General features: G+C 41.3%; 1 protein-coding gene across 8 annotated transcripts in view; it reads left to right on the forward strand.

Moving 5' to 3' along the window:
• Window positions 1-1,093: 1,093 nt before the first annotated feature.
• The window catches only part of LOC105940211, a 29,551-nt gene continuing 9,529 nt past the window's right edge, over window positions 1,094-21,115 (forward strand). For 4 of the 8 annotated variants that reach the window (XR_002426827.2, XR_004933275.1, XR_004933277.1 and 1 more), the window contains exon 1: window positions 17,493-21,102. Coding sequence is in view for 2 of the 8 variants with exons in the window: in XM_036150164.1 (XP_036006057.1) it covers window positions 8,873-8,928; window positions 16,266-17,274 (1,065 nt within the window). In the remaining 6 variants the exon portion in view is untranslated. Of the gene's footprint in view, window positions 1,247-2,329; window positions 2,367-8,812; window positions 8,929-16,265; window positions 17,295-17,492; window positions 21,103-21,115 lie in introns of those variants that run through there. The other 4 variants (XM_036150164.1, XM_036150165.1, XR_004933274.1 and 1 more) reach the window with 4 other exon arrangements.

Here is a 21,115-nt window from a genome sequence, read left to right on the forward strand (position 1 = left end):
TATGATAAACCATAGAATGACTTAAGCTTAAAAAAAGTTTTTCACCAAAATCTGACTTGACCTCAAAACCTTCAGTCTGTTTTATATACACCTCACAGTCAATAGGAGCATGTAGATCAGGTATGGGCAACTGGCGGCCCGGGGGCTGCACACGGCCCTCGTCATCACTCAGTGCGGCCCGCGAATAGATCAATAATAATTTAATAATGATAACAAAAAAAAAAAAAATTTAATTATACTTTTGACCGATAGGGGGCCGTACCCAAACAATAGCGGGCATGGGCCGCTTTGCAACAGCGAGAAAGAAAGTCAAGAGCCCTGGCCACTAGCAGTGGAATAAAGGGAAAACTTGACGAGAAAGTCACGTTTTTCAGACTAAATGGGAAGAAGTATGGACATGTGGAATTTTTTTTTTGGTCTATTGTCATTCACACACAACATAAACCGTGAGAGCCGACGTAAGTTTTGAAACTGCAAAGCTTTGTCTTAAGCAGAAGATGTGCAGCACCGCGTTCACAGACCAGTGTGATGCATTCGTGAGCGTCAGAAAGCTATGGTGCATTCAGGAGCATGGGACATTAGAATTTTCAGAATAAAAAGCTAACAGATGTGCATAATCAAAAAGTAACAGAAATACAATTATAGAGCATTCAGTACTGTAAGAAAGCCCACACAGTTTCTGGATAGACACATTATTGTTTGAGTTAAGTTCTGTGCCGTTTTATGCCTCTTTCCTTGTAAATTTGAAATCACCAATGCTCCTGAATGCATTGATATGGAGTTTAAATTCCTTTTTTGCAATTTTTTTTTAAAGCAAACGGTTTGTCTTTTGCTTAAGGACATATTAAAATGCATTTATATGCAGAAAATAGTTATATGTTGGTGCAGTAAACATACAGATATAAATTCATCTAAAATGTGTTCTTATTGAGAATAATTTGTAGCGTCTTTCATATCCAATTATTTGAAGTGCATGGTCATATGGCCCTCCAATGGTCGTGCTAAAAAAAATGTGGCCGTCTTTATCATGGAAGTTGCCCATCCCTGATGTAGATAGTGTTGGATTCACTCCTCCTATTCCTCTAGTGGGCGCTGTAGCTGCTTTGCACTGGTAAGCGAATGGAGGGGAAGAAGAAGAAAAAACGGTGGACCAGTAGTGCACTTAGGTTGCAGTTAGCTGAAACTAACAAACAAAATCGGCCATAGGATCATATCCTACTGGAGTTCATGAGTGTTGCCAAATGTGGTGAGTTATATTAATGCTGTGAGGTGATGAGTATTGTCATCTGTTCTAAGCATGTGGCTGGTGAATTTGCTAGAGCTAGTTAGCCAAATGCTAGCTGTATTTTGCTGCACAGTGATGTATGAATGTTGCTGTTTATCATGTCACAAAGTTTTCTAAGTGTAAACCCTGCCTTATAACTGGTTAGTTAGGTCAAGCCTAGCTCCTAAATCTATGTTTAAGTTTGTGTTTATTGAATATTGCAATACTAAGTATTGAGGCTTTGTTTTTGTTTTTTACTTACCGTTTAACCGGCATGTCCGTGTAAAAGCACTCGGCAATAAAATTAACAACAACAACAACAGCTATCTTATGTTGTACCGGCTTTTCCACCGTATATATTTGCACCATATCCTTTACTATATACATAGCAATCGCATCTGTTATGGCTTTCCAGCGGGCCGAATTCTTGTCATATGGGATGCAGCTTGAAAACGTTTGTGGTACGGTGGACTGTATTTTAGCGGCTGTGCGTGTGGTGCTGCTGTCTTTTTCATTCCGCTGCGCGCAATATTTCTCCCATTCGACAGGATGCTTTTTGAGGTGCTGCAGTACATTTGTGGTACTGCTGCATTTGCTAGCAACAGGCTTCATACATACTTTGCAGTGGGGTGTTGTCTGGTCTAAATCTGACCTCGCAAACGCGAACCAATAGGGCTCGGGATCCGCGTTGCATTGTGGGACGTGGCGGCCATATTGATGGCAACGCAACGTTAAAATACCTCTGACATAACGTTGTTGAACGAAGAGACGTAGAAGTAGAGTTGAGAAAGAATAGATAGAAAAAATATGTTAAAATCCCGAAAAGGATCTGAAATTTACCGGGACACATTAAATAGAGAAGCCAGGGACCGGTATGTTGACAAAATCAGCATTATTATGGAGCGCCGACGACGACTTGTTGCCACTGTTTTGTATATCGGACGTCTTCGGCTACCTAGTTTGTTGTGTGAGCGCCTATACTTCAGAACAGTTCCAAAGCTACAAGTCCTTGGAGTCTTATGTGCAGTTTACGAATGGATGGGTTCAGGAGCTGCTGATCATAAAGCCAGCAAGCAGTGGGAACACAGTAATTCGTACAAAGGTAAGCTGTGCTCAGACGGGCTCTGGCACCTGCTAACCGTCAGTGCTAACAACCACTCACGCATGTAATGTACTTTTAACTAGCTGCTATGTGTTTCAAAGGTGTAGTTAGTAACGTTAACTGCCAACCCTCCCTAAACCCTCCTGGTTTCTCACGTATTTGAGCCTTTTCCCGCTGCCGTTTTAGTATTTATGTGCATGTATGTGGTGTGCGGCTGAAGGAAAGAAACAATGTAGGCTATAAAATAAAACCGTGCATCTTTAACTTACCAGAATGAAAATGCAGGGAACACACTCTCATTGACATCGGGATACTGTGGAAAGTTATGATCGGTAGTCTTAAAACCGCGATCCAAGCGAGCCGACAACTCCATTGCGCTTGCTGTCTCTCCTGTGGTTGCGCCTCCAGGCAGGAAAGCGGTGGAAAGTTAACCCATTTTCTATGTTTTTCCCATGGCGATCATGTGTTGCACTGTTACAGCCCACAACACAGCAACGGTTTACCATGGTTGAAATGAAGTTACGGTAAAATTAATCAAATTAAAACACGGCTGAGAGAGGGAGTACAGTATGCGGTAGTCATAGGCAGTAGTCTGAGTAGCGGGGGCGGAGGCATTCAATATGGTGGCCACACAAAGTAATACGTCATGACGACCAAGCCCTATTCCAAATGACGGATGACACAGTGCCTTTCTTCGGAACGAGTTCTTCCCTGGTTGCTGCCATGTTGTCACTCACTACTTGGTAAATGCGCGCTCTATGCGGGGGCATGGAGGGCTGCCTTTGTTTACGATCGGCCATTTCCAACGTGTGACGTCAGTTCAAAAAAACCGAGAATGCGTCAAGCGAACTTGCATAGAAACACACATTGTTTACATTGTACAACCGGTACGGCGAACACGGATATATGGATTTTTTCCAGTATCTTCTTTCTTTCACACACCAAATCTGCTGATCCACGTCTACTTTGAGCAAGCGCTTTTAATAAAAATCGCCGAACTAAGTCCACAATAAAATGCCTTCTAGGTGCGTAGGTTGCTGTAGTGCAGACCGCGGTGAAGTTGGTTTGACATTGGACATTTAAGCTCTGCGGAGTCAGCGGGATCTAGCTCACGGTTGATCCGGTTGAAGGACTCCGATTTCGGCCAGCGTCTCTCAGCTGCTCCCTTCTCCCATTAGCGGTGGGACCGTCAACAAATCTGATTTGATTTTTGTTTCTCAAGAGTGCTCCGCTGACTCCGCGGAGCTTGAATGTCCAATGTCAAACCAACTTCACCGCGGTCTAGTGCAGGCCAGAAAGTAGCGCTGCATACTTGGCCGAAGGATCAAAAGGTCCAAAAGAAATGGGATAAATTCGTAAAAGAAACGCGAAAGGACTGGATGGCCGCCAGTGACAAAAGTGTTTTATGCAATTCACACTTCTCGAGCGAGGATTTTGATGGGTACTTACAATGGAGCATGGGCTCCATGTCTTGGGCAGTTAGATATAGTCTGCTCAGGTTCACCTTGTTCAAACTCTGTTTCTTCGTATATATATTCGGTATCGGAGTCGTCGATGCTTGAGGTGGAGTTTGTAGATGTATCAGACATTTTTTTTATAATTTTTTTGTACGTAGAGTAAGAGGTATTAATTAAATGTAATAAATCGGTAGCGAAAGTCGTAGTGTTAGCAGCCGGATGCACGGTACTAAGTCTGTGTGTGACGTCACATTCTGCAGCAGCCGATTGAGGAATGTTCGGGCTCTTCCGCTTATACAGCAAGTTTTATCAAAATTACTTCCAAACGGCACACATAATTCACATATAATATACATGTCTTTACTCTGGTGACTATTTGAATGCATCTGCGTTAAAATACATCATTCAGTCCAAGAGTTAGACTTTAAAGAGAGAACCGATTTTCATTCAAACAAGTCGACGTGAACTACACACTCGAGTTAATCCATAAAATCGGTTTATCGCCCAGCCCTAGGATCAACATACATCTTGCCATATCAAACAGGGTTCTCCAGCTTTTTTCAGCTGTCCCAATTTGAAGGGGATAGTAAGGTGCAGATGTCTAATGGGATTTTTACTCAGTAAAGACTGATATTCTTTTGACATAAACTCGGTGCCATTATCTGATCAAATGCACTTCACTTTTCCATAGGGGCTACATTTGCAATAAACCTTTCAGTAGCTCTGTGTCACTTTTAGGTTTTAAAAATAGGCAAATATTGCACTTGGAAAATCATCAGTAAATGCTAGTGTATATCGAAATCCTTCTTTTACAGCGGGCTCAACAGGGCCAGCTAGATCTGTATGCACTAGTTCAAGGGCCATTTTAGCTTTTGCATCAGTTTGCCTACTTCTACTCTGGGTAAATTTCCCTTCAATACATGCTCCACAGTCTAGGTTAGTTTTATCAACCTTCCCTTTAATTTTCATACCTTTCACAACATTTTCTATTGTTAACATCTTTAAAACTATAGTGACCTAAAATCTTGTGCCACTCTTAAATGTCATAACAACCCAAAACTGCATCATCCTCTTGATCATCAAAATAATTTTTATCATGAATGTCAATGAAGTAAAGTCTATTGTACACTCTAATGTCAGACCTGACGCCATCTTTACAGACGATTGTATCCTTGTTGAAAGTTGACCTGGGCTCCGTTGGACGTCGCTGCTTTAACAGAGAAGATGCTCTGGGGATAGGTGGGGACGTACAGTGCCCTCGTTATCGCCACCTTCACGTTCCGTCCCTCTGTGTTTTGCAGCCAAACCTCTGCACCACCTCTCTTTTGTGCGACACCACTGGCCCTCATCCCGTCAGCAAGCTTCACAAAGTGTTCATTCAGTCAAAAGGCATTATGAAAGTTTTTAAACTTCTTCAGTTCATTAATTATGTGAGAAGTCTCACTGGTGTCCACCACGAGTCCTATTTGTTTCAATACGCTGATCTGGCAGTCGCTCATCTTGGAAACAAATGAGTGATCACCCCCCACAATAGCCTGTTCCACACTTTCTTTCTTCCTTCGTCAGCAATTACTCTCTTTGTGACTAGAATTTTTACAAAAACTGCATCATTGTCTTTGTCCTTCATAGTTCATTGGACATTGTTGCACTTTGTGTCCCTTCTGGCCGCAGTTGTAGCATGTAAAATCTGGGTTTGCTTTTTGTCTCTGCACCCCTTTGGTTGTGAAGCCGCTGGCTTTCATCACATTATCTTTTATCCGTATTAACATTTAACTTTTCGGTGCTTTCATAATTTCTCAGCTTGACTTTGAAGTCAACAAGGGTTAACTTGTCATCATCACTTTGAGTTAGGTGAACAACAAATGGCTTAAATGGTTCAGGCAGACCTTTCAAAGTCATTGCTATCAATAGTCCGTCACTCAGCATCTGTCCAGCATTTCTAAGTGTTCTAATAGCAGTTTCAGCCTGGATAATATGCCCTGTGACAGTTTCACTGGCACTGCGCATGTTCCACAATTTATAGTCACTAACAACAAATGACGTCAGTGAAGAGCACACATCAGAAAAATACATGTTAACAACGTGACACTGAAACCTTCTGCAAAACTAATAAATGAAAGATTGTCTACCTCCCCTGAATGAAGATTATAAATATATTGTGCATATATTTTTGCAATGGGATGTCATCAAAATGCATAGAACTGCAATGTTTTTCTTAAATACTGACTTTTATGAATGCGGAAGTTAGTGGTGTAACTGGCTGCATCCTTGGAAACAGCCCTAGCAACGTGACATGACTGCTTCACGTCTTTCTGAGACACACTAAAATCTTCGCCGAAACTAATAAAGGAAAGGTTGTCTACCTTCCCTGAATAAAGCTTATAATGTATTATGCATTGTTTTCGCTAGATATGTCATCAAAATGCATACAACTACAAATGCTTTGCTTAAATGTTGTTTTCATATGTACCAGAATCTCGGGAACACTAGGTGACGTAGGAAGGAAACGTCACTTCTTCACATCTTTCTGAGAATATCTTTGGCAAAGCTAATAAAGGAAAGGTTATCTACCATCCCTGAACGAAGATTATGAAAATAATATCCATACTTCTTACTAGAAATGTAATCAAAATGCATATGAACACAGTTGTTTTACTTAAATGTTTACTTTTCCACAGGCAACACCAGCCATGCTCTTTTTTTTTCTCTGGGGAAAACTCGATAGTCAAATGACCTGGTTACAAGCCAATGTAAATGAATAGGCCAAATAAAACATAAGCTTGACACGTACTGAAGAGCCTAATTGTGACAATACTATGTTTCCCACTGTGGACCGACTTGGATATTACACGTTTTTTAGTGAGACTGGGTTGTCACAAACAGACACAAATCTATATTGTCCCTCTCCTGCCTGAGCCGTTCAGGACCGAACCAAAAACGCTTTGGGCTAATCACATTGCAGTATTATGGTTTAAAGAAGTAACTTGTCTTTCCTCACTTAATGGCCAGAAAATCGACTAATGTCCACAACTGGGCCCATGTTGCCTTAGTATTCAGTTAATCATATTCTTTCATTTTCTTCATTGTTTTTTTACAGATTGAAAACATAATCTTTAACATTCCATTCTTTGGTTTCTGCACATTTTGGAAAAAATATAATCACAGAAAATAAAAGTAATTACATGTTTTTGTTAAAATCCAAATTAATTAAGCACAGTCAAATTCAGGCCTATAGCATGCAATGCTATAGGCCCGCACACCCCACCTTCTAACAGGTGTGTTAATCAGAGGAGAACATGGGGCAGCTGAGGCTGAAGAAAAGCAAGAAGGCTGAGGAAAGATGCTAAATTAACATGGATATAACTGATTTACAAAGAAACTATCAAACCAAGGGGAAAAGACCTAATAAAGATCATACAGAAAGATGTACAACAACATAACACAACTAATAAAACATTAAATACAAATGAATGAATAAATTAATAATGTTATGCATGAAAGGACAAACAAGAAAATTAAGAAAACAAAGACATAAAAGAAATCCAAGTCAAAAAATCCTCATTGGAAAATTCTGTGGGAAATTTAGAGGCTCCTTGCACATGAAAAAAGTTTTAAATGAGTCCAAGAGAGATGTTTCTTGTGGGCACAAAAAGGGTTTTTGTGAGGTCTAGAAATGTTTCCTAGTATAAATACTAAACATATCCATCCATATCCGTCATGCTTTGTCCCTTGTGGGGTCGCGAGGGGTGCTGGTGCTTATTTTCAGCATTCAATGGGCGAGAGGCAGGGTACACCCTGGACAGGTCGCCAGTCTGTCGCAGGGATACTAAACATATCCTGCTTGCATATTTATTTATTCTTTGCCTCATGTCACTGTATTTATTTAAGATACTGTGACAGTGGGGGCTTACCCCAGTCCAGAAATAGTCAAATGCTATTTTTTTTTTTTAAATAATTTCATATTAAATTATTAAGACAAGGGCATACTAGTTCTCTGCCTATTGGCTTGGTGTTTGAATGATTGTGATTCAAACCCAAATATGTACAATGTTTTTTTGGCTGCTTTTTATTCATAGTAACCAGGTTAAATATTTTTTTTTTAAATCTAGTTTCCCCCCACGTATAGCTAAACCAAATGACTACAATTGTTATATTTTCACAAACTTGTCATAAACTTAGTTTTTGCTTATTATGTCTGTAAAACATTGTACATAAACTCACAGATACTCACCTAGTGTCTCATAAATGTGATCCTCTTTAAGTGTTTCTGGATCTGCAATAAGTATAATATAGGACTGGAAAGAGTTGATGACAAAGCAGCTAAAGACTGAAAACAAACAACAACAAAAATACTTTTCTCCTTTTACAGCTATCTTGTCTAATTAGGCTTTACTAACTTGCTATATTTTATTTATCTGCTTTAACAGAAGAATGTATCACTGTCTTCATATATAAATACTTCATATATACATTTTGCAGCCACCCTCATAAGTCGATGTTTTAAAAAAATATAATAATCTAACCTGATTATGTGGAAGCAACAGGCAAAAATGTTTTCTCCCCCTGCAGTCTCACCTACATTTCTGTTAATAAGTGTGTGGTGGGGAACTCCACAAATAACTGCGCTACTAAAGAGATTACACACTTTGAGAACAATCACCAGCCGCTCCTGTGGTGCTGTTTGTGTGCAATTTAAGTTTTTTTAGGAGCGGTAGTCATGTAAGGTTCTGTATATTGGATATATTGCTTGCAATATTAAATAAAGACAGACATCTTTGCTTATTTTTAAGTACACATATGGAATTCTAATAGTATTTTGGGATTTTTATGCAGACATCCAATACATATATATTGTGTTTTTCTTCTCTCATGAGATCTGGGGTTATTTAAAATGCATCCAGGGATTCAGCTTCGAGAGCCCAGTTCTAATGATGCCTATTGTTTACATAGACATTCGACTCAGTGTTGTTATTTCTGCCTGCTTTACAGAAACAACACTGCATCAAACAGAGGAGAAACCAGTAAGATGCAAAAACATTGTCATTCCATATGTGTCAGAAGTTTCTGAGATGCTCAGGAGGATTTTCTCCAAACCCAACATACCAGTAAGCTTCACACCTAACACCACTCAAGGTGTGTTCACACCGAATGCGAATTTGGTAGGCCAGGCGACATATTTACATGGTTTCCCTATGTACTGGTTCAGCATAGGAATGATGCGACGCAAAGCAATGCTAATTGGGGCCACAGAGGTGATTCTAGCGATGCACAAGGAGCAATTTTGGTGATTAAAGCAAAGCCAGAGTGACACACCTGCTAATGAATCTAAAGTGACAGTGGCTGGAGATGAAAAATCTGAACTTTTGTGTCTTGTCGCATCGTGACAACCAATCAGGGAACTGGATCTGGCTGTGATGTGGGGTAAGGGACTACGGTGAAGATGAAGCAGTTTTCATTCAACATGGTCTGTGGTCAGCCTGAGTTGTAAGACTCAACCAATTATTACTACAGAGTCCAGAAAGGACCAATCCTGCAAAAGAGTAAATAAGGAGACTGGAGTGGCAGCTAAGTGAAAACATCACAAGATGGCGCCATTGCACTACAGTATTTCTGGCTTGTCGCCCACTGTGCAATTGCTGTCGCATGCCATGCGAACTGCCGGCAATATGTCAGGTGAGCGACAGCATGCAAAAGTAGCAACATTGTGGTGCCATTTGCATTCGGTGTGAATGCACTTTAAGACAGAAACGGGTTCATCCAGTGACTAAATACCTAAACCACAACAGATTGTTGTGTATGCGTTCCAATGCAGCAAGGACTGCTCAGACTCCTACACTGGAGAAACTAAACAACAGCTACATAAACACATGCCACAGGAGGGCAAGCAGCTTGGGGTAAGATTCAGCAGTTCACTTGCAAGACAAAGGACAAACTATTGAAGACAATGATGTCCAGATTTTGGACAGGGAGAACAGATGGTGTGAAAAGGGGGTAAGGGAAGCCATCCTGGTCGAAAGATAAAAGCCATCACCAAACAGAGGGGGGGGGGTTGTGCTTCCAACTCTCCAGTGTCTACAGCTCAGTCCTCCAACACATTTCAAAGAGATTACATCATGTCAACTTGCAACAGGCCGTGGTGTGGTGAGCTTGTCTGTAATCCATGTAGTTTATAAATTTGATTTTAATTTGGACTTTAAGAAACATTAGGAAAAAAAGCCAATGACAAAAAAAGCACCTGAAACTGTGTGGTTGATTAACTGTCTTTATTTTTCTTTTTATTAAAGGCTCAAGCACTTATGTAATAACATTCTTGAAATAATTTGAGTTTGATTGTTTTTTGATAAAGTGAATGTGTTAGAAGGCTAATAGGGGAGGCATGACTGTACATGTTTAGTAAAGGCTGTTGAAAGATTGCTGGAACGGAAACTAAATGAGGAAGAGCCTGATTGACTGGAGCTGGCTGCACCCTATTTTTACATCAAAGGGGACTCTGGCTGAAGGAAGGTGTTTTGCAACTCCCACCAACGGTTTTCAAAAACACATAAAAAGGAGATGTTTTGGGTGCTCAGTGCTCAGTTCTCAAACAGAGCAGAAGAAAGAAGACACAAGAAAAAAGACAGAAAGAAAGAAGATCAACTGGTCAAAGAAGGACTACAGAACCCCTTGTCTCTGAGAACCAGCAAGGCTGAGCCCGATGCCCCTTCTCCATTCTCTTCTTCAATTTGGGGCCAGTGATACACAGATTCTGTTGGAAGTGCCGCTGTGGCTTTGAACTGGTCGATGAAAACGGCGCGATTGTTCCAGAGATGGCAACCTCACCCACCAGATGTCAGAGCTTAAGCTGAAACAACATATTGAGCCAAAGAGATGAACCTCAGCCCACGCTGTCAGGATGGAGACTCAAGCTGTGAGCCTTTGTGAGCAGGACATCATCTAGACATCAGAGTGTTGCCTTTGATCAACTTACTTGCCCAGGAAACCATAGGATTCCATCTGCGGTATGGGTCTGTCTGCTCCCAGAAATTTAAAAGCCTCTTCTGAACATATTAGTAATTAGCTTTAGATAGAGTTAGGAAGTTTGTTAAATTTTGATTTGTGATTTCTGTATTTGCTCAACTATGCAGTTACTAATTTCATGCTTAAACATTCTGATTAAAGAAGCATATAAAATTATATTAGAAGTTGTGGACATTTGATTTATTAAGTAATTTTTTATTGACTTCTCTAATGGTTGTAAAACAGACATTGTGCATGGTTCTAGAAATATTTAGGAGATCTTTAAAGTTGCCTGTAGCCAAACCCAATAAACAACAACCTTGGGACTTTTGAGTACCAACAAAAGGTGCCGTCGTATAAGAGTAACAGCCGTTGTTACAGTCACAGAGTTCCCTCGTCATTATTCTCTCTGGATAGGTCAGCCCTGCTAAATGGTAAGCGGCGCAGCTTCTGGTATTTTCCCCTGGTTCGTTCACATGTAACATTATTCCTCTTGCTTTCCTTAGTCGCTCCAGTACTGAGGTTCAGACCTTGCCCGAGCCACACGCTGTGTCTCTTATCGCAGCCTGAACCTTTCAATAAACATCTTAAAACTGTGCTTGTCTTCCGTCTGTATCTGCATGTGGGCTAAACACTTAAAACACATGACGATCAGTAAAAATTGTTATAATCTGTTTAAAGATTTATGTTGAAGGATCTAGTTGTAACATAACCATTTGACTAGCTCTAGCCAATTGGGGTGCTATGTAGTTTGGCACTAGAAAACTGTAGAAGACTCAAAACGAGAGAGGAGCAGATGTTCCAGACAGAGCTCTGCTGTGCAATATAACATCCTCTGAGTCTGCTTCTAAACCTGCAAAAGGAAAAAGAACAGCAAAACCAACCGATAAAGTATTACAGGTACAAATAACCAACACCTTGATACCATCACGGAAGAATATGCAGTATTATTTAAAACAAAATATATAAAGTGTCAACTAAAGATGTTTTTTTTTTTGTATAGAAGTGAATCTGTAAGCACGTGAATCCAAGCACATGTAGGTGTTTGTGAGAGCGCACTTGTGTATGTAAGGTTTATCCATAAGAGAAATGTTCAATAGTGGTTGGGAGGAGCCAAAGACCTGCCCCCAGAGCACTGAGGCCCAGATGCCTGAAGCGACCCCCAATGCAAAAGTGCCCAAGAGTGACCAACCCAGGGAAAGTTGCCTCCCCCATCCCAGGGAAAAGCAATGAGGAGCCCCAGGAAACCCACCAACAGCCACAATGCCGAAGCTCCTCCAGTGACAAAAAAAGACAGAAAACCATGTACACAGTTATACGTTCCTACACTAGTCTCTCCAAATACAAACACTCCTTCCCATAAAAAAGGATGCGGTACACACACTCACCACACACATTCCATAGTCCCAGGTCCAGGAACCAGCAGGAGTATCCAGCCCCCAGAGCTGTGAGGTGAACCCCAACAATCGAGATGGAGAGGTGGGGTGGCACCACCACGAACAAAACCTGACCTACTGTTATGGGAATATTATTCTGTCACTATGACCTCACACCACTCGGACATGTGAGCACCGCTTTGCTGATTGCCAAGGCCAAATGCTGTTTAGCTACTGTGCTGGATGATGATTGCCTAGGATAGACTGTCTTGTTTTTGTCTCATGGCAAGGCCACTGTCAAGTATTAGGGAGAGCCGAAAGCCAGGAGGGGCAGAAACAGGCAGACACAGACTGCAGCGGGACCGTGGGGTGCGATTACTTTACATCTATGTGATCTCTGCTCTGTTTTTCAATAAAAGTGCTGGAACTTTATCACTACATAATTTCCTTACTCAATAACTCTAGGAAGTCAGTTATTGTTTAGAATTCCTTCCACATCTACCCGGTTCAGTCTCAAGTCCCAACCCCCCACCCCGATCCCAGCCCAGACGATGCACAGGCCCATCCATCAGGAGAAGGGGCCAACATAAACCAAATGGGCCAGGCAACCAGATCCCACCCCACTAGCCCTGAGGCGCTAACTCCCCCACACCCTGCCCTCCATACCTTAGCCCTAATCCCACTTTCCAGGGGAGGGCAAAAGGTGGCCTGCTCGTCTTTCAGGCCCCGGAATCCGGATGGCAGTCAGAGAACAGGGGTGTGAGAAAGAGCTTGTCTCTGCCTGCTCAAATGTTGTGTTGTTGCATGTTGTTCTCAAGTGTGTTTAAAACTGGGAGGGCCAAAAAGAAGCCTTCCCAGAAAGTAGTCGGCACCTTCCTGGAAGGGAGCAGGCACCAGCACTGAGAAATCCTCCCCACTCTCCAGCGACAAAGCCCACCCCTCAAAGTCCTACATGTGTGACAGCATGATGGAGCTGGTGGAGGGAGGTGTCCGGGGATGGGGAGGAATCACTGGGAAGCAACATGCCCTCCAAGGAATTCAGCTTCCCCACTGACTCCAATAGGCACCCCACCCCAACTCACCCGTTAACCCTCTGCACCGTTCGGCGGAAAGACGAGGAGAACAAAACAACAGTCAGCCAGCCTGCCCAAATCATGCAGACCACTGTTCCCCGTATAGAACCAACACAGAGAGTCGCCATGAACCAGGACCGAGATAAGGAGCCAGGCACAGAGCCATCAAAGCAATCCCCTACCACAAGCCTCCTCCCCCACCAAGGAAGAAAGAAGTAAATTAAACTCACCCCAACACTAAAATTCAAACAACTCCCAGACTACATATTGTTGTGCCATAATATGCTATGATGAATAATTGATCTCGGATTGGATTCTGAACAGTGGAAGAGTTTAACAAAGGAATTCCACTCTGGCCGCAACATGAGACACTCAAGGCTTGGACGGCCCCTTCTTCCCAGCAGGAGGTCAGCTGTGACCCCTGCTTGCTATAAAACCGTTCTTCCACAGACACAGAGCTCTCTTCTTCTTCTGCGACTCTCTCCTCCTGACTCCAAGCTGCTGAGACACAAACCTCCAAACCCTCTGAGGACCAGCACTCAAGGAGAGGGGGGAGCCATGTGACTGAAGGCCTCCAGGAACCATCCATGGGGCCTGGAAGAGGCCGCGAGCTGAGTGAGAATGAGCCTTTCTGAAACTCAGTTCCTCCATAAGGCATAAGGAGAAACTGCCAGCCAATTCAAAGATAAGTTTCTCACTTCTGCTTAAAACAGATGCCGAAGTGAAGGAATCCGTCTATGCCAGCTTTGTTCTACTTTCTCAGCGCACCACAGACTGAGCTGGTTCCAGGCAACGCAGAGCTGAAAAGCCGGCACAGAAGCCACCTCCTCATGCCGAGGAGAAATCTGCTTAAATCGTGACTGCAACCGGGGTCAGAGAACGTGGCAGGGACCAGGCCTCCGACCCTGACAACGTTGTTAGCTCATGCTACAGAGCTAACGCTAGCCCGCCAACAACTTCCCTCCTTCAACGCTCCTCCCGTGAATGGCCAAAGCTGGACAGAACTGACACGAGACAGAGGTTTGGGCAGCGGGCTGAGGGTGAAGTAAAAGGTTTATTGGGAAATGTTTTGTAAGCAGTTTGTACACATGGTGCTTTAGAACAAAGGGCTAACGAAATAGCTCACGGTAGCCTTCATTTCATGGTGTTGCTAATATCATTTGAGTGTGTCTTTCTTTGGTTATAACAAGGTTACCTCCACATGGGTTTCATACATTGATGGGACATTAATGTTTGTTATCCAGCCACTCATTATGACTAAAAATAAAGCAAAAGCTTTCATTTGTTAGCGCCGAGCGTCCGCTAGCCAACATGCTATTAGCCTTGCTAACATTGGGTTTCGGACATTTCAAAAGGAGTTCGTTTTAAAGCATAAAGCGTAACTGTTCTGCTCCGCCATCCTCCGATGGTGTTATTTGCCTTATTCCCGCATCAATATGGTATATTAATGCCGGTTTTCAGGGCAATTTTGGCAACTTTAGCCACCGAGTTGCTGCAGTGACCCCATGCGCCCGGAGGGAGAATCGCATTAACAAACTCGGTCGTAAGGGTTTAAATGATTTTACAGGACAAAGCGGTCCTCAGAATAGTATTTCAACAAATAATGTTTTGTTTAACTTGGGCTTTGCATTGTGAATGGATTGAAATACATGGGAAATGTTTTAACTCCATTCCATGTTTTAGTTAATCAGAGCTGCAGTGAACCAGGATTCACTGAAGTATTCTGATTATGACCAACCACTTTTGTTTTGTCTTTTGTTTGTTTTTGCTTGTAAATAGTTCCTTAGCTTAGCTTCTTTGTATCTTCATTTTGCTTAGTAGTTTAGTTAAGTTTCACTAGCTTAGTAGAGAGGATTTATTAATCGAAATATTGTGTTAATTCAGGTAAACAGCATTACATAGTGATGTTCTCTGGATGTTCATTTTATTTCTGTTATTAAATTCTTGAACTTGAAAAGAAGTTGTCACTCCTTTTTATTCTATATGTGTGCAGGTTTTGCTGTTAAAAAGATCGCTAGTGCTCGAATTCATCCCTTTCAACATTGTCCTGATATCATCTTAAGAGCTGATCATCACCAGACAATACTTACATTAAATAACTTTAAACAGTGTATAATTGCACATTTATTTGGCGTCCCAGAGGTGGGCCTTCGTGAACACAGCTTGAACTGCACACATATCAGAATATAACCTGTGACGTTTTTAGACTTTTAGGAAAATAAAAGTTAACTAAAAAACTTCTCAGCTAGTGATAATAAACTGTACAACAAGAGCTTAAACTCAGATGTTTGAGTCAATCAAGGTATCTGGTATAACCAACAGTCCCAGAGTGGATTTAAGTGTAAAGTTAAGCTTACTGACTGAACAAAATTTGTTGCACATCTGTCTCCAGATGATGTGACTTATCCCCAAGTTTGCTTAAACCACAAGTCTTAAATGAAAGTCCACAGTTATGTGCTTTCAAAATCAACTTCCAGTCCAGTAAAGTTACATGCTCAAATATCTAACCTGAGATGCTTTGCATGTTTGTGTAACAAGACATTTTAAAAGCTTACTTGTGTCGTGTAGAACATATTTGTCCCCAGATTTAACTCCTAGTTAATCTGAGGTGTCACCCTATTTGTGGAAGGGGGGGGGTGATGCTCTTAAAGCTAAAAGTGCTAATTTCCCTTAGAAGAAAGGTGGGCATAAGCATAAGCTAAAAAGCTAGTCATTCCTTAAAAGGTGAAGCCTTGCGCAAAAGCTAGTAAACCCTAAAGAAAGGTAAGCAGTCGCTACAGAGCTCGTAAGTCCTAAAGGTTTTGCGTTCTTAACATTGTAAGAATAGTGTCGTCATAAGTCGCACGCTGAACAGTCAACCTGCGCACCTGTTTCTACACACACAGATAAGTATTTGCAAAATGTATGTTTAGACATAAAAGCATAGCTAAGCGTGCACCGACTGGATCTTATGTTATTTTGAACGTTTTGTCATAACTTGTGTTTGTTTTGTGTTAGCAAGAGGGAGCCAGAACGTCTCGCATCCGAAGCTGCACCTTTGGTGGACCAAGCAGACATAGAGAGGCAGAAGGTTGTCGTTGCAGACCTAATCAACTTATCTGCAGATGAGTTAAATAATTTAAACAGTTTTAACCTTGCTGAATGCGATAAAATGATTAAGGAACTAATGGATTTTATTGCAAACCCAACTAAAGATGCTCTGATTACAGATGTTCTTTGCCAGATCACCCTGCTGCATCAGCAAAGATCCCAACTGAAAGCTAAACGGTTTCTTCAGTTACATGTTGAGCATCAGATGATTTTAGACAGAGTGAGTGCTGCCAGACGTGAGCTCTCAAAGACCGAGGTGAGCATGGAGGAAGCTGATGCTGAGACCAAGGACCTTAAAGCTCCTGATGTCAGCGAGGCTGCATCCCACCAGAGAAGGGAATCCTCCACCCTTCATGTGATATCTTCACACGATCAACCTCAGCAGGTTGAATCATTGCAGGAGCTGGAATCACAGAACAGCTCTGCAGTTCCTAACGCAGCACCTAGAACAGAACCAGTCTTGCCAAAATTTAGAGCAGAACCTCTAAATTTTGAGTTCACAGGAAGTATTTCCACAGACTCCATGGGAGATGCTGGAAGTCAGACTGTCCTTGATGAAGCCCTGCTTCATCTTGCTGCAGTGGACAGCCCCAAAGAATACCAGGTAAACAACTCTGTAGACACAGGTGGTTCAGATTGGAGGGATGAGCAGACATCACACCTGACTCATACCACCACCTGTCCTGACTCTGTGCCGCCCCCTAAGGGCCAGAAGAGTTACACAGGTGGTCCACACGAACCTAAAACCCCACTACATGTCAGAGTTCACACCTCGGAAAACTCTCAATTAGATCAGGAGCATTCTTCCTTGCATCAAAAGTTAGTGCACAGACCTCCATCGGGTCACGAACATAACCAGTTTGACTTCCCAGGTGGTCCAGGGTTCTCTGGATGTTCATTTTATTTCTGTTATTAAATTCTTGAACTTGAAAAGAAGTTGTCACTCCTTTTTATTCTATTTGTGTGCAGGTTTTGCTGTTAAAAAGATCGCTAGTGCTCGAATTCATCCCTTTCAACATTGTCCTGATATCAGCTTAAGAGCTGATCATCACCAGACAATACTTAACAGACAGAGAGTTATTTATGAAACATTAAATAACTTTAAACAGTGTATAATTGCACACCAATATGATGATAGACATCCAGTAAACATGTTGCTGTACTGGACTTGGTCAGTTGAAAAAAAAATGATTTTGCTGTAGAGAATGTCATTTTATTTTGGTATTTCCGTTGAAACGTAAAGCTATGATAACACATATATTGTTCTATGTTAAGAATTTGAGAAAATAAAGCTAAAATTTACTTTTACTCATAGCCATCTGGTGTATTATTACCGTATTGACCTAAATATGTTTTTTTCTATTATAAATAATGTGAAAAGGTTGGTTCGCTTTATAACCATTAACACATGCTGATAGCTGTCTGGGGTCATTACACAAGCGCAACGGCAGTGGGCCCCAACGGTTCGTATAGCCGGTGTGTGTGTGTGTGTGTGTGTGTGTGTGTAAAATAGAACTTAAGGAGATAAAATAGGACTCAAATTAGAAGATAAAGTTAAAACTGTTATTTAAATTCGATTAACAGTAATAAAAAAACTAGGTTGAAAAAATTATTTCAACCTTTTTATATAATCTTCTATTTGCCTAAAACAGGTTTAAAATGAAAAGGTATTGATGTCAAAAACCTTAAAAGAAACAGGAACTGTTAATTTTGTGTTGTATTTTGTCAATTGTATTTTGTCTGTTGCATTAATTTCTGTCAAAAAATAATATGCTGGCAGTTAAACTTAACTTATCTGTCTGTGTTCTTTAGTACACGTCATGGTCAATTCTGCTCCTGCAGCCAGACCTAGCACTGGTCCAGGTCTCTAGTTATTCTACTTACTGTAGCTGCCTCCTAATTGTACTCCACTCACACCAAGCAATAGCTTCTAATGACCCAGGACAGTGACGGGTGGTTCATTGATTTGCATCTAACTTAGAATGCACCTGGGAGCATGGGCCTCCATGTCCTTAACAACAACAGTGCACCAACTGCAGGTTGTTCAAGTGCAAGCCACCATAATTGACAAAGACTCCTGGATAGGTGTTGAAACATCTTAACAAAGAACTGAGCGAAAGTCCAGTGTCCTGTTTGCTGTTGCGATGACCCGGATAACTGAGAATTTGCACAGACATGCTCCCTGGAAACCGTTTTGCCTTGATCTCTTTTACACCACTTCCTCTTCAATGCTTTCATGTGTGTTTAAACATTTGATGGAACACTTTCCATGGGCCATCACAATAAAAAAAGAAAATCTGTATGGAATCTCTTGAGAGGATAGGTACAAAAATAAACTAATTGAAGGCAAATTGCAATTATTTCAGTGCTGATTATTATTGTTCTGATTGTGATGCTTGTCATGTGAGCCAATTTGCTTTTTTCCTCCTTTCTTCTGCTTTGAAAGCAAGACTTTTTTCTTGCTAATTGCCTTGGCATCAGTCAGGCAAAACCTCGCCAATAAAGCACCTTGAAATTGAAAAAGTGAATTGGAACTGAATGCAGGGAGGAGATTTTCTCTCTCTGTTTCTCCCTCTTTCTACAGCTGGTAAAGCAGGATTAGGCTTGGCAGAGAAAGGCATAAAGAGGAGCACATGTGTGTTTGTGCTTGGATTTGTGTCTTTGTGAGTGTGGGATGCGTTTGTGCAGCAAAGCTGTCCGGGAGTCAGGGCAGGAAGGTTTTTAAAGGACTCAATTAGTTAGGCCCAGACACAAATCCAGAATCTTCCCCATTCCAGGTTTTACTGGGGATATGGTCGTGGGGGACAGAAAATCTCTCTACCCGTACACAAAACAGCTCAAAGTCTTTTTACTGTTGAGTTTATCCACAAGAATCCATGCACACAGAGAGCATGGGGGCGCTGATCACAGAAAGAATCCCATGATTAGCTGCTGCTGTGGGTTTTCTGTTTTGCTTCGGCTGAAAGGCGATTTAGTCGTGTCAACAGTTTCCTCCCTTATTTGAATTACATTTGCTGAAAGAACTGTTTAATGTATTTATTGTACACATGGTGAACAAAATGATCAGTAAGAGGAGTTATTTTAAAAAATAATGAAAAATATTGCCATTGACGTAGTTAAGAATATAAATTAGTCATACTTTTTTTCTTTTATCTTCGGAAAGCTAGTTTACTATTTGCTGACGAAAGTATGTATTCATTAACAAAGGTGTTGCAGTGGATGTAAAGAGATTAACAGGAAAACAATCTGATAGAAGAAGAAAGACAGGTAGTGTAGCTTGCTTAACAGATTTTGTGTTTATCAAAGGTATAATCGGAGTTGATCTGTGTAACTTTAACTTTAAGAAGAACAATTAAGTGCTGCTGCAATATTATATTCCGTATAACGCTAACATGGTCACTAAGCAAATCAGAAAATACTGACAAGGCATAACTCTACCCTGTTATTACATAATTACAGAAAGATGAGCAGATTTGCTGAAATGGGTAATGTTATTTAAGACAAAATCAACAATTCTTGAATTTCAAAATTCACTTGGAAAGGTTAGTCTTAAAAGTGTTAGTATTTGACTATGTCAAGATGTATAGTATGATGGCCCCATGTACCATCTTGCTAGAGTGTTCATATGCTTTTAGATCATATTTTAAAATACACTATCAATGGTAAAAAGAAAAGTATGTATTATGTGTTAAAGATGAAAACCACATACACACATATGTATCTTCATATATCAACTGCTAATCTGGGAATTTATTTGCAAAGTTATCCGAGAGTTGCCATATGGTCAGATAATTATTAGCCAGATTAATCAAAATGTATGATTAGTACGAACGTACGAAGCAGGTGAATCTTGATGCACACACATAGAAAAGAACATAGCATAAGCTTAGTATAACATTGCATGAAATTAGTTAATGTTATTATTGAGCTAAAGCTGTGATAAATGTTAGGGTACATGCATTGTGAAGTACATGCATTGTATGTGAGCGCTGCACTGTTCATGCAATACAATATTTCATCAGTCCATCTATTGTTTGTGCCAGTTTATTTTTGCAGGTGCCTATATGTTGCAATCATTTGGCGAGAGGCAGGGTAAACCTTGGACAGGTCAATGTTTCATCACAGCAAAAAAAAAAAAAAAAAACAGAGCTCCACAGGACAAACAACCGTAAACTTGCAACATGCAATTTGTAGAAACCAAATAATATAAAATATGAGTTATAGAAAGAAGGTGGAGTATATGGAGAGAACCCATGCAAGCAGAGTGGAACATGCAAACTCCAAGCACAAAGATGATTGACTGGAATTTCAACTTCTGTCATACTGCTGGTCCTGGTGCAGGCCTGGTCTGTCTCTCTCTGCAGGGTGTGACGGGCAGGTGTTTCGCATCCCAGCTAATTAGGTGCCTTCTTAAGGAGCTGAGACCAGGAGCAGGGCATCAGTTCTTTCTCGCTACCAGCGTGGTACTTGACCAAATTGTCTTTTGACCCAAAAGCTTTCCAAGCCAGATCTAATTCTGTGTTTTGAATTTTTCCTCCAAGGAACCCCTCAAGCAAACCGAACATCCAAGCCTGAACTTCCATCGACTTTCGGATTCCTCGAACCACCTGTCAGTCACAGCCCTTCTCCAGGAGTTGCCTGCCTGTCCACCCTCCAACGCACTAGCATCAGAAAAGAGAGAATCGCAGTATGCACCAGGACCCAGGACACCACCCTTCCAAAGCCCTAGACGACCCCAAACCCTGTGAGTGCTGCAT

The sequence above is a fragment of the Fundulus heteroclitus genome, chromosome 18 (assembly GCF_011125445.2).
Source record: "Fundulus heteroclitus isolate FHET01 chromosome 18, MU-UCD_Fhet_4.1, whole genome shotgun sequence".
Lineage (NCBI taxonomy): Eukaryota > Metazoa > Chordata > Actinopteri > Cyprinodontiformes > Fundulidae > Fundulus > Fundulus heteroclitus.